The following is a 13,969-nucleotide window of genomic DNA, read 5'->3' on the forward strand; positions in this document are numbered from 1 at the left end:
TGGGTGTGTTAAAGCTCCGACAGGGGCCAGATGTATGACCAGTTACTGACTGAGGGAGAGTCTTAAGGCTGGGCCAGTCTCAGTCGCTCCTCCACAGAAGTAAGTGTTTCTGCCAAGTTGCCTGCTCTCCCAACCGTGGAGGAGAGGAGGGAAGCCGCTTAAACACATCTCCCTAAGTCTCCCTCTTTTCCCAGACGATGCTTAAGTGTACCCTCTTTAGGCAGAGCATTACATAACTGTGGAGCCAGCCGAGCCAAGTGGCAACCCAGAGAGAATAAACATATGTGAACCTGTATTTGTCAACATTTAAAACAGTGATGGAAAGCTATTTCATACCATCAAACGCATCTTTCTGTGTCATCTAATCAGCTGTTCAGATTTCCTGCATCTCCCCTCTCTATGGAACATGAGGGGATTCCTTCTTTTTTTAAGGCTTTCCTTTCTCACCACACATCGCAGTTCTCACCAATGAGAAAAGCTCACGTGCACACATTACACACTATCAGTCCACACAGTACCACGTGGGTCTACCAACTACAAGTGATGTCATTTATGATTAGAGCTATAATCAGTTGATTAATGGATCAGAAAATTAGGTTTTAATTTTAAATCCAAGTTATTTTTGGAATCACTCATAAAATTCACTGGGTTCAGAATATCTCCGTCTTTCCTTAGTAACCTACTATGACAGTAATATGGAGCTTTTCGGCTTTGGAATGTTTGCCGGACCAAAGAAGCAAAATAATTTCGGGGCTTTGGGAAGATTTACATTTATCTGACATTTTAAAGTATAAAAAAAAGAAAAACTGAAAATGATCAGCAGATGATTTAATGATAATGAGAATATTTATGAGTTGCGTCCCTATCAATAATATTGGGAATGCTGAAACTGATTCTATAGTATAGGGGCAGGGCCGGTCTTTGGCATAGGTAGGGATGCTCCGATCGATCGGTCACCAAACGAGATCGGCCGATACTCACTCTCTACCGATCGATCGGTGCTCTCTAAACATGCCAATTGCGAGAGCCGATCGCATGACGTAAAATACATGACACTTTTCTCTGTGTGCGGCAAAACAAGCTCGCCAAAATGGCTTCACCGGTCTGGCATTATTTTAAGGTGTCCGAAAAAGAGAGTAAAATAGCGCTATGCAATGTGTGTGAAGCAGAAATCCTGCAGCTCCGCCCGCCGGACCGGTAAGCGGAGCAAAACACACAAGAGTTAGACCTAACACACTTAGCTATTTTATCTACCTCTGGAACAAGCTAAACTAGTTATTATAAATATATGTATTCTTCACTGTCGGGTCACTCATTACTGGATCAGTGAGCTGCATAAGATACTGACAGGCTGTCAGGAGAGGGGGAGGGAGGGGGAGGGAGAGGGAGGGGGAGAGAGGGGGGAGAGAGAGAGGGAGAGAGGAAAAGAGAGCGCTTCCGCTCATTTCTCCCGTGTTATTATCCAAAGTGAATGTAAACTTGAATAATGTACATCATTTGAATGTAATAATTAAGTTGATTGTTGTTTGTGGAAGCTCCAGTGAATGAGCCCCATTAACTGAGTTTTAAACATCACTTTGAATGGAAGATTTAAAGTGATGTTTAAATCTTCCATTTAGGCCCCCACCCCATCGGCGATCGGTATCGGCCCCGAAATTGGTGATCGGAGCATCCCTAGGCATAGGTGACATAGGCGGTCGCCTAGGGCGCCAGATCTGGGGTGGCGCTGCGCTGGTAGTTCTGGGAGGGAAAAAAACATTTTTGACTGTTTGGCTGATCCTAATTTTCAGCCTTGATGTAACAACATTCATAATTAAGTCACAACCTTTTCACCCCGGTTACACTTTTCATTTGCCCTGTACGATGGGTGCTGTAAGTGATGAAAGTGGGGGATGTTGACTTATCAGGCGCCCGCAGCTCACAGCCAAAGTGAGAGCGAGCCTCCGAGCGAGCAAGAGAGAGAGGGCGCGCATCGGTACCGCGGATTGTTGTTGGATTGACTCTTGAGTGTTTAGATAGTTCACTTTAGTCTAAGTTGTCTCAGTGGGACTCAAACGGTTTGGTCACAATTTATGTAAACAAATATTTCCAAGGCACACCTTTATAATGATTAGCATAAATAAAAACAGGTTTGAAATCATTCCAATGTATACTATAGGACAGTAAACCAAAAATATGGTTTAAAACTGGAGATATTAAAAAAATGCATGAATAAATAAATGTTAACTAGGTAAAATAAGATATAAATGAACAACAAAAATAAAATACGTTACATTTATTTGTTATTGGCTATCGTAGGTTATTGGTTATGTTCACATACTTATTTGGTTATTAAAATGTAAACTGATCTTTTTCATATGGGTGTTTAGAGTTGTACCCCCTAGATCTATAGTCTCTAGTAATTCTGCTCAAAGTGCACCAGATTGAAGCATTTTACTTTAAAATGTTAAAACAAATATTTGCGGGGGGTATACCCCCGGACCCCCCTAGAGGATGTGACGTCCACCCCCCAATTAAAACATGTTCATACAATAATGAATACCTTTGAAACCTTCTTTATGTATATAACCAACATGTCAATACGTTTCAGTTTTTGTAGTGTATTGGTCTTTTGTAGAGATTTTTCCTTTATTCTTTATATATTCTTTGTGTATTGCTTGGAGGGGGGGGCACCAAATCATAATCTCGCCTAGGGCACCAAAATGTCTAGGACCGGCCCTGTATAGGGGCCTTACAGTCAGAGATCAGCTGCAGGTGGATGGTTGAAGGATCAGGGATAAAGCCACTGTCAAACAAGAGTCTTTTCTTTTCCACAAGAAAGCACATTTATATTTCTAAAAATAATAATAAATAAAAAACTATCATGAAGTCATCATATATGTGTTCAAAGTTGCATCACACATGACTGACATGGTTTATAATTCATTTATTATAATTCATTTTAACGTGGTGCCTCAGGAAGTGCTCCCTCTAACGGACACAGGCTGTCTTTACAGGAACAGCTCCCCATGAAGAAGTCCTTCCACTCATAGCATTGTAATGTCATCCACACACGCGCATCATGCTAATCACATTGGCCTTCACGTTTAATGGAGCGCTGGCAGCCGGTGTGCAGCTCAGTGAGCCCGAATGCTGCTACAGCCGCACACCGGCAACACGTCCTGAAGCTCCGGAGAGCAAACTGAACATTTGGTGGAATATGTCAACCCTAACACACTGCAACACCATGAAGCCAAAAACATGACACAAAGCACACATGTCCATACAATATTATGTTGGGTAAAACGGCTGTCTTAACTCCAAAAATGTTGAAATATCGTCCCTGCTAAGCTGTGTAAAATCTTTGAACCGTTAACGGTGCTTCCTCATCAGCGGTGCTTCCTCATCACCGGCCCGGCTCCACACAGGTGATGAACACGCATGAACTTCACGACGTAAAGTATGTCATTTTTAACAGCGATATATTCAAAGTTAGCAAACAGACAGGTGTGGGAAAGCAGGTTTAGAGGGAAAAAGGCTGAGTTAAAAGTTGCACAGTAAGCGGTGTGGATGCAAATTCTGCACTTCGACTCACCTTGAGCGGCCGTTCCTCGGGTGCTGAATACACTTGCTATCAAAGTGGCCACATACCAAATCATAGTACTATTGCCGACCAGAAGTAAACCTCATCATATCTCAAAGTGCCCCTTTCGGTGAATTTCTCATCTCCAAGTGTCCCAGGACGAACTGAAGAGGACCGGATGCTGTCTTCTTGTTAACCGAGCCCCGGACACTTTCCCATCGGTGCTTTCCCCTCTCTCTGCCCCTCTCCTCCGCTCTCCTCTCGCATCCTGAGACGGATCACCTGCGCCAATGTGACGAGAGCTGACGAAGCCGCAGTGTAACCAAGCGAGCCCCTTTAACGGAGGCCCCGCCTCCGCATCAGTTTCATTGATGGGCGTAGGAATAGGTCCAAGCGCTGATTGGTCAACAGTGCTGTCTGTTTCAAAGCTGGAGGGTTGCGTTCATTGAATACGGTAATACTCGGAAGTTTCTAAATTCCTTTTAAAGAAACGAATTCAGTGTGCTCATGGCAGCTGGAAAGAAACCCTGCTGTAATAATAATAATATGAATAACAATAATAATTATGATTATAATATCTTAAATTGTTACTAGTAAATACTTGTATAGTGCTATACAATCAAATAGGTAGTGCTATACAATCAAATAGGTAGTTAAAAATACCCTGAATTGTAGTTGTGATGAAAAACGTTGTGATGGTTTAAAAACAGTTCGGATAAATTAGTGTTTGTATTATTAGTATTTATCAAACAAGGACCGTGCCTAAAATACATGAATAACAGACAAGAGATGACTTATGGCGGATATCTATTTATTTATTTATTTATCCATTTAATATCTCTACAGTACATTGTATGTAGGCTACACACATCAACAAGACATTAATCTATATTTACAGATTAACATTTAAATAAATCAAAGGTGTCAGGATCTGACCCCGGGCGCTGTGCAATAGCTGCCCACTGCTAGGATGGGTAAAAAGTAGAGACTACATTTCACTGTGTGCTGTGTGCATGAAGACGAGGGACCAATAAAGAGGGTTTCATCCTCCAATTCTATTCTATTCTATCTATTGACAAGTCGTCAAGTTTCTGACTTTGGTCGAAAAAGATTTGTGGTATCTTCCTGTTTTTCAAGGATGGAATGAATGCAGCACTAGAGGGACTGTTTTAAGGTGGGTTGTAGTGTGAAGCTGTAGCTGAGCTGCGGTATCATCCTGCGCAATTAGAGGAGAGGAATCCTCCAGGCTGTGCATCACCACATCTCTGCCATCCACACACTCACTGTTATAAAGGAGGGCTGCATTAGAGTGCCATCAGAACTGGACTTAAATGTGCTTTATCTTTCTTTGTGACTTCTCCCTTATCCCTCCTGTAGAGTGTAACAAATAAAATAATGTACAACTTTTTTTATTTGTATTGCTGTGTCTGAGTTTGCACTTTACACCTTCTGAATTATTGTAGAAATGTGTCTCAAAAAGTACATAAATGTATGCAAAATAATGTGTTATATGTCTATAACACCTCTGATAATCACCACCGGACAAGTCAGGAATCAACTCTCTAAGATCAACGTGAGGAAGGCAAGGGGACCAGACAACACCAATCCCCGGGTGCTCAAGGCGTGTGCCGACAGTTAGCAGGAACTTTTCAGCACCTCTTCAGTCTCTCTTGGAAGCTGATGAAGGTGCCTGACATCTGGAAGACCTCCTGCATTGTCCCGGTGCCCAAAAAGACACGCCCCAGCACTCCAGGAGACAGGCCTGTAGCTCTGACTTCACACGTCATGAAGACCTTTGAGAGACTGATCCTGCAGCACCTCAAACCCCACGTGTGTGACTCCCTGGACCCTCTACAGTTTACCTATAACATTGGTGTAGAGGACGCCATCCTCTTCATGCTCCACAGAGCCTACACGCAGCTGGAGAAGCCACACAGCTCACTAAGAATACTGTCCTTCGACTTTTCCAGCGCCTTCAACACGATCCAGCCACACCTGCTCGCTGAGAAGCTGTCAGTGATGCAGGTGGATCACAGCCTGGTGGCTTGAATCACAGACTACCTCACCAGCAGACCTCAGTATGTCAGACTGCAGGGCAGCGTGTCTGATGTGCTGCTGAGCAACACCGGAGCCCCCCAAGGAACTGTGCTGTCACCATTCCTGTTGAAGGGCCCTGATGGAGAACTTCGTGTGATAACAATCACCTCCAGCTCAACATCAGCAAGACTAAAGAGCTGGTGGTGGACTTCAGGTGGAGCAGGAAGAGGCCCCCATCACCATCAGGGGGGAGGATGTGGAGGTGGTGAACAGCTACCAGTTCCTGGGAGTGCACTTAAACAATAAACTGGACTGGACAGACAACGCTGATGCTCTCTTCAGGAAGGGACGGAGCAAGCTGTTCTTCCTGAGGAGGCTCAGGTCATTCAACGTGTGCACGAGGCTGCTGCAGATGTTCTATCAGTCTGTGGTGGCCAGTGGGCTCTTCTTTGCCGTGGTGTGCTGGGGTGGAAACACCAACACAAGGGACCCTGCCAGGCTGAACAAGCTTGTGAGAAAGGCTAGCTCTCTGTAGTTGGATTTGGACAATCTGGAGGAGGTGGCAGAGGGGAGGACGAGGAGGAAGCTGGACTTTATCCTAGAGGACCCGTCCATCCCCCTCCATGCTGAGCTAGTGAAGATGAGGAGCACGTTCAGCCACAGACTCATCCCTCCACGACACAGCACCAAGCGCCTCGGCCAGTCATTTGTGCCTGTAGCCATCAGGTTGCACAACAAGGGGTCAACAATGTGACACAAACTGGACATGAAATACACATGGTTTTCACACACACATGTAAATAATATGTACACATGACTAAATATGTATATATGTTCATTTAAATATATTTCTTATTTTATAGTTATTTACAATTTTTTATTTGTATCTTTGATTTGATCCTTAATTGTATTAATCTGTGTGAATCTGTGCTGTCCTGTTTTTCACTCTTACCCTGTTTCTGTTAAACTACTGAATTTCCCCACGAGGATTCATAAAGATCCATTTTATCTTATCAAATATATATACAATACTGTATTACACTACCGCCGCAAAGGAGGTTATGTTTTTCGTTTACAGTAGTTTCTTAGTCTTGGTGGAAGGGAATATCATGGTCCAAGAAAAAACCTTATTCAACTTTGGAACGAATCAAAGGGCGGATACAAAAACTATTTTGTACTCACATCGGGGACATGGTCCTATTATCAGAACATTCTTGTCATCAGTTTTCTATAAAGAAATAGATTACCACAGAATGTCGTAAATAAATCAAGAATTCAACCAAACCATTTTTACATTATAGAGCTTAATTGAATACTCCATTCTCAATGCTCAATGTGGACATTTCAGAGGTTGTTAGGTAATGGATAATGTGCAGCGAGGCGGTCATTGTTCGACAAATTATTACCTTATTTATTGACTTGAAAAGGATCGTATTGCTTCCGCTAATAAACTAAAACTCTGTTCCAAAGTACACCAAAAGCATATCCAACAACAATAACTTATTTTGAATGAAGGCAGCTCTGATTGATGTTTTTTGTGACTGTCCAAGTCTGTTTACAGTTTCTGATCCACTAACAAGTCCTTAAACACTTCTGCTGATTTATCTGACATCCAGCGCTCCGTCTTTTAACGTATTTTCCTTTCTCTCTCTTCATCCTCCTTAACAACGGTCATTATAGTGCTTAACAGCGGTCTGTATACTACTGTCATATTAACCTCTGAAATGTCCGAATTGACCAATCAGAATCGAGTATTCAACTAAGACATATAATAATACTCGCTAACACACCGCTGCTAAGGATAACATGACTGTTGCTAAGGAGGATCAAGGGACCATGATTAGTCATATCAATCCGCTGAAAGAAGTCCGGTCGACTTAACTTCAGCTGTTGACAACAAACATACATTTTCTCCATCAGAAAACAACCTGGAACACTTTTTTAATATTCACTTTTATATTTGTGGAGTGCACGGATTCATGAAGGCTGTTCCCAGAAAAGAAAAGAAAAACAGCTCAAGAGAAGGAAAGAGAAGGAAAGAGGTGCAAAGAGCGGTGGACGTCAGAGAAATCAACAGAAGAAGACAGACAGGAAGTCAAAACTAACAGCATCACAGTCTGGACTCAGTTTCTAGACTGGTTCATGAAAAAATAAAATGACTTGGGCCGTAACACAAAAGTTCACAACAAAACAAATATCTAATTTTAAATTAGCAGAAGCAAAACAACTTGTTTTAAGACAATAAAATAATTGTTAATTCAATTAATATTGTGAATCAAGTGGTTGGTTTATTTAGTTGGACAGTTGCTCATCATCACATGTATTCTCTGGATAGAATAAATATCTCTTTCCAATGCATTAATTGAGCACAATAACGTGTCTTTCGTCGCTAGAGGCATTCATTTTTTTCAACTGCTTTGCTCCATGTACCGCCTTAATGGGCTTTGATGCCACTACTGTGATTGGCCAACTATACTACTATCTTTACTTTGATGCTCCACCTGCCACGTCTCATAAAGTCTGTTAAACCTCAGCTTCTCCTGTCGGCTCTTCTTCAAAAACAGCCAGGAGCTTGACATGTCACGCCCCGGCATGTTAGCATCTCACTCAGAACAGAGACATCGCTGCCTGCAGCTGAAGGCCCTTATCCTGACGCTCAGCAGCCATCCTGCCACTGTGGTGATGGGAGTACATCCATGTCCCTCAGCTAACTGTCACACTGAGGATTGTGCTTTAAAGAGCTGTGTGATGTGCAAATAGCGGGATAGCCTGCTCTTTAAGTTTAGCACAGAGCTTGCCGTTTATCTAGGGCATGGGACATTTCTGTACCAAAATCTACGACACAACTTCATTGAGGCATCTGGGGCCAATGGATTATTCCCCCATGCCTCTACTTCAGATGGCCTTGCTTGGACCACACCCATCTTCGAACTCAGCCTTAATTTAGATTTGAAATACCCATCTGTTAAGTTCTCTGACTGCATCTTTCCCAGTGGCAATGATATCACCACTGACAAAATCTAGGTTTATAAAGAGGATCCTTCCTGGAAGAATTCTACATGTTTATTTTAGCGCGTATAGCTATTTAGTGTTTTGCCAACAGTATTTATAAGTCCATTATGTGACTGACAGGATGCCAGTGTAAAACTAGAGTGATAGATTCCCGATTTTCTTTTGTAAAATCTGCAAAGACAATGTTACATTGGTGAACATGAATGCACGTTACATTTTTCAACCTCCTCCTGAGACTGTAAGATCTTTAATCCTTTAAATATTCACAAGGTGATAGTAAGCTTGCTTTGTAATCAGCCTGTCCTCCTACAGAAAACGACCATATAGGTTGATTGTTCAGCAGCTTAATACGACCCAGAGTCACGGCCCGTCCACACAGCGGCGTGCGTTGAAGCTTGCCGGCGGGCGTGTCTGAAACTCGACCAACAACCGATCACATGAATCTCCCGCCCCTGACACACAAGCAGCGGTTTGATTGGCTAGAGCAGGGGTGGGCAAACTTTTTGGCTCGGGGGCCACTATGAGTTTTAAAATTTGACAGATGGGCCGGGCCAGTAGCAGATCGGTGAAAAAATATTTAGCTGTCCACTCCTCATTAAACACTCGGCACTCAATGTTGACTTTTCTTTTCTTTGGTCCACTCATTGTTACAGATGCAGGTTCAAAGGTGAATTAGGTTCAAAGGTGAGTTATTGTGTCATTACGTCATCGTTTGCGTCATGACGTAACCGTTTACGTGCCTTCTTATGACCCACACAGCGTTTTACGTCGCTGATTTTCTCCGCAACACCGCTCACAACAACATCAATAGAGGACTGCGTCGGGTAGTTTGTAATCATACAAAGCCAGATTACATTAAATAACTACTTCTGAAACCTTATACCTTTCTCCAGAGTGCCGTGGTACATTGTTTATTAATGTGGTTCAGCTGCATTACTGCCCGCTGCTGTGCTGCTCGTCTACCGGAGTTTATTTTCCCGTTAACTCGCGGCAGCGGCCGCTGTAAAGTTTTCATTGTCTGACTGTCACACAAGCAGCTGATAAATATCCCCCATCCCCATAAGTGAATGTGTTTTAGTTTGAAAGCTGTTTGGCATCACAACGCTGTTATGAAAGTTTCTCTGGCATTCTGCAGGTGATGTTAGCATAGCAACCAAAGCTAATCAGACTATCTTGACTGCTTGTTGCTATCCTATTGTGGCATAAGCCGTTTTCTACACGCATATTTTACCGGCCCAGTTTTCGTTATGATTTTACTTGTGATGGCCACATGTAGCCCATGTATTGATTGCATCCGATAGCTGCAATAATACAAAACAACAGGAAAACGTCTGCCTCTTCACAATGGCCAATAACAGTGAACGGAGTTATTAAAGTAAGGTCAAATAAACAGAATCACACTCAGCCTGGTTAGTGTTGCCTGACTTTATATAAGTGTTTTTTATTAGTGTGTAGTCGCGTTCTAGTCACTTTGCTCAGCGCTACTGCTTGTTACAACTTGTATTCGCCGTACTCGCCATGAACTGTTATTGCTCAGGTTAATCTCGACCCCCTACAATGTAAGCGTAACGTATTTGGTTCTTGGATCTTGCCGGGTTGCCGAATGGGGCCAGCTGAGAGAATAGACCAGACTCCAGCAAAGGTCAATTGTGTCTAGAGTGCGCCATTTAGTGGGATCAACTGAAATGCCGGGTATTGCAGGAAAAAGGCAAAATTAATGCGGTCTTTACTATAAATTGGAAAATTTTGCACCAATATTCGGCGGGCCGGATTCAAAAGCCCAACGGGCCGTATATGGCCCGCGGGCCTTAGTTTGCCCATGACTGGGCTAGAGCTTGTACTGGCATATGATTAGATTGGCTGACGCTTCTGCAGAGGCTTCAAAAGTTGAACATTGTTCAACTTTTGCAGCGAGCCACGCCAGCAAATATCCGCTACCCACAATGCAGTTCGGCGAAAAGTGACGTCACCCCATTCAAAGTGAATGGTGAAGCTTTCAACGCACGCCGCTGTGTGGACCATACTTGCCAACCTTGAGACCTCGGAAATCGAGAGCATTTCAAAACCACCGCGGGGGGGGGGGGGGGCGGGAGGGCTAGTGGATCGCCGGAGCTGTTAGATTAACATTAACATGATGCTTATTGTAGTTGTAAATGCGCTGCCTTGCGGCCTGTAGCACCATCCTTGATGGAGCATATGTGTGGGCTGGACCTGTATTTTACAGGAAAGGGGGTCGAGTTGTCGATTCTTGTTCTGTTTTCTAGGACTCCTCACCCTCTCAGACTTTCAGTTGTGCGCGCTACTAATGAAACGAGCTACCATGGAAACCAAACAATGGTGTAGCTATATTAAAGTCCGAGTGGAAACAGTCCTGAGTAAATCTGATTTTGTCAGAAATCGGGAGAAATGCGGGAGAAATATGACCCCGGTAGGAAACCGGGAGAGGGCTATGAAATCGGGAGTCTCCCGCGAAAATCGGGAGGGTTGGCAAATATGGTGTGAATGGGCAGTCACATTTTAAAGTGTAGCACCTCTAGTGGTCGTGTAAGAAACAACATGCTCCCGTTGATTGCAAACGCTCCGGAGGGTCGTTTATTCACAAATAAACCTCTCTGGAAAATCCTAAATTGTGGAAAAGTTTGGCCATTAAAATGCTTTTTTATTAGATTTCTAGCGAGAAGTGTATATTGTACTTTTGTAATCTACGTCCAATGGATGTGTAGGATCTATAGTTTGATAGATATTACGAAGATGATTTGGGTCTCGCCAGGAGAACGTGTATATGCGGCAGCTTCCATGTAAAGTTAGAGTCAACCCTCACGGGGTGAAGACAGTATTTCCGGTCTCGAAGTTTTCATAAGAAAACCGGAAGTATTCCCCTCATTGTCAAATGATTACACAGTAGGCTTGTTTGAGACAAGCGAGACCTATGGAGTCAGATTTGGGTCAATATTCTAGCGCGTAAAACAAGCTACTCACGAGCGGAAAATGTGCTTTTACACGCGCATAAAATGACCCTCGCGCGCAGATTAAACCCCCGCGAGCGGCTCTGCGCCCGCGAGTGGCTCTGCGCTCGCTCGCGAGAGAGACAGCCCTCTTGCTTGCTCGCGGGAGTGTCAGCCTCGCGGAGTCTGTCTACGCGCGCGTGAAAAGTTTCTGGCACTTTGGGGCGGAGCCACTGGACTTTGATTGACAGCTGCCAGGAAACCCGGGGTTGCCAGGTTTGATAAATGCCTGAACTACCAAGAGCCGAGCAGTGACGGCAGCAAAATCTAGGTGCGTACAGCAGACAGTAGCTAGCAGTTTTCGACGGACACAGCCCACTGAAAAATATATTGTTTTATATCAAATTAATGTATATTACATTACATTACATTGCATTTAGCTGACGCTTGTATCCAAAGCGACTTACAATAAGTACATTCGACCAGGAAGACACAACCTTGAAGAAAACAGAATCATATATATATATATATATATATATATATATATATATATATATATATATATTAGCTGTACACTTTACGAATATAATAGTTTTTTATGGACAACTTTACCATTCAATCTCGTCCAACTGATTTTGCTGCCGTCACTGCTCGGCTCTTGGCAGTTCAGGCATTTATCAAACTTGGCAACCCCGGGTTTCCTGGCAGCTGTCAATCAAAGTCCAGTGGCTCCGCCCCAAAGTGCCAGAAACTTTTCACGCTCGCGTAGACAGACTCCGTGAGGCTGACAGCCCGCGAGCAAGCAAGAGGGCTGTCTCTCTCGCGAGCGAGCGCAGAGCCGCTCGCGGGGGGTTTAATCTGCGCGCGAGGGTCATTTTATGCGCGTGTAAAAGCACATTTCCCGCTCGTGAGTAGCTTGTTTTACGCGCGAGAATATTGACCCAAATCTGACTCCATAGAGACCTGCGCAGTTGCGATCAACGTCTTGCTAGTGCGTTGCATGATGGTTAGTCATTTTGTCCGACATGCTCTGGAGGCTCGCCTACATGAGACGTTGAAATCTCGCGGGACAAAGACGCCCGCAGCCTTGAGAGCGAGGCGCGGCGAGGCGACGCAGTTCCTCTCCACGGGCTGCGGAAGCGAAATGCTTGATCGGAAACGACTCGCTGGTATCTCGAGCTGAGCGCTCATTGGTGGTTTTTACCCCGTGCTGCTGATGAAACTCTCCAATTGGCTTGGCAAACGTTTGTTGTTGTTTTGTGTCCGTTTTACGTCGCCACATCCATTCCCATTTTTAATCATTGTTCCACATTGTTCCAATGTTTATCATCATGAAATTAATATCTATATATTTGATACTATACTTGCACTGCTTACCGTTTTCATACTTTATCTTAGCATATTCATACACACTGTTCATACTGCTCACAGGCTGATATCTAGTGTATTCATACCCCTCACTGTTTATTCATCATTCAATTCATTCTATATTTTATTCTGTCTATTGTGTACATTACTTTTCACTTCACTGCTTGTTGCACCTGGTTAGAAGCTAAACTGCATTTCGTTTTCTCAGTACCTGTAATATGTGCAATAACAATAAAGTTGAATCTAATCTTGAGCAGGAACAAATGTATTTACTTAGTACATATCTGACATTAACGATTAAACACATGTGTGCATTCTTTATAAATGCAAACCGAGTCAAGCCGACTCCGGAGGTGGCGGTATGCACCTTCAAGTTGTTTGCAATCCACCAAAAAACGGAGAGAAGAAGAAGAAGAAGACGAAGCCGACTCCGAGCTGTCCGACTTCAGTCGAGCTTTTTGAGACCTCCCCCGGCTGCGATCGGCTATTCTCGTCTACTTTCGAGGCGAGCCGCAACGCGTCTCAAACAAGCCTAGTGATATCTTCATTACTCGTCCACTAAAAAACATCAGTTTATCTTTGTTAATTACACAACATCGATTGGTTTAAATGTGTACAATGCTTTTGTGTTTTTAACCTTCGATTCGGAGAAACAAATAGTTTTTTCGGAGTTTAGACACTACAGAGTTTCCGAAGACGCTACACTACCCAGAATCCCCAGCTATCGTTTGGGACTACAACATCCGCCTTGCTTTACAAACCCCGTGATTAGTCCTCAAGCTCTGTGATTGGATGTTGGAGTGGCAGTGCGACAAGGTTACGCATGGAACCACAGCAGACTATCCAAATACTATCCCCCCCAGAACTACACATGCTGGCTATAGGCTACATGCACTAGGGTCTGAGACGTACTTCCGCCTTAGCCGTAATACGGCTCGGAAGCTTCCGGTTTGCTTCCGGTCTGCGTAGCTGAGCGTCCACAAATGTTTTACTGTTTAAATCTATGGTTTAAATATGAGTCGACGGAAGATTTTCAAAACGGAGC

At 43.7% G+C, this 13,969-nt stretch overlaps 1 protein-coding gene across 1 annotated transcript in view; it reads right to left on the reverse strand.

Annotated features, from left to right (window-relative positions):
* igsf9bb (immunoglobulin superfamily, member 9Bb) overlaps nucleotides 1-3,842 on the reverse strand; it is a 133,358-nt gene extending 129,516 nt beyond the window's left edge. Inside the window, 1 exon segment of the mRNA XM_034226636.1 lies at nucleotides 3,575-3,842. Coding sequence (XP_034082527.1) covers nucleotides 3,575-3,638 — 64 coding nt within the window. The 5' untranslated portion in view covers nucleotides 3,639-3,842.
* Nucleotides 3,843-13,969: the final 10,127 nt, after the last annotated feature.

The sequence above is a fragment of the Gymnodraco acuticeps genome, unplaced genomic scaffold, assembly GCF_902827175.1.
Source record: "Gymnodraco acuticeps unplaced genomic scaffold, fGymAcu1.1, whole genome shotgun sequence".
NCBI classification, from domain to species: domain Eukaryota; kingdom Metazoa; phylum Chordata; class Actinopteri; order Perciformes; family Bathydraconidae; genus Gymnodraco; species Gymnodraco acuticeps.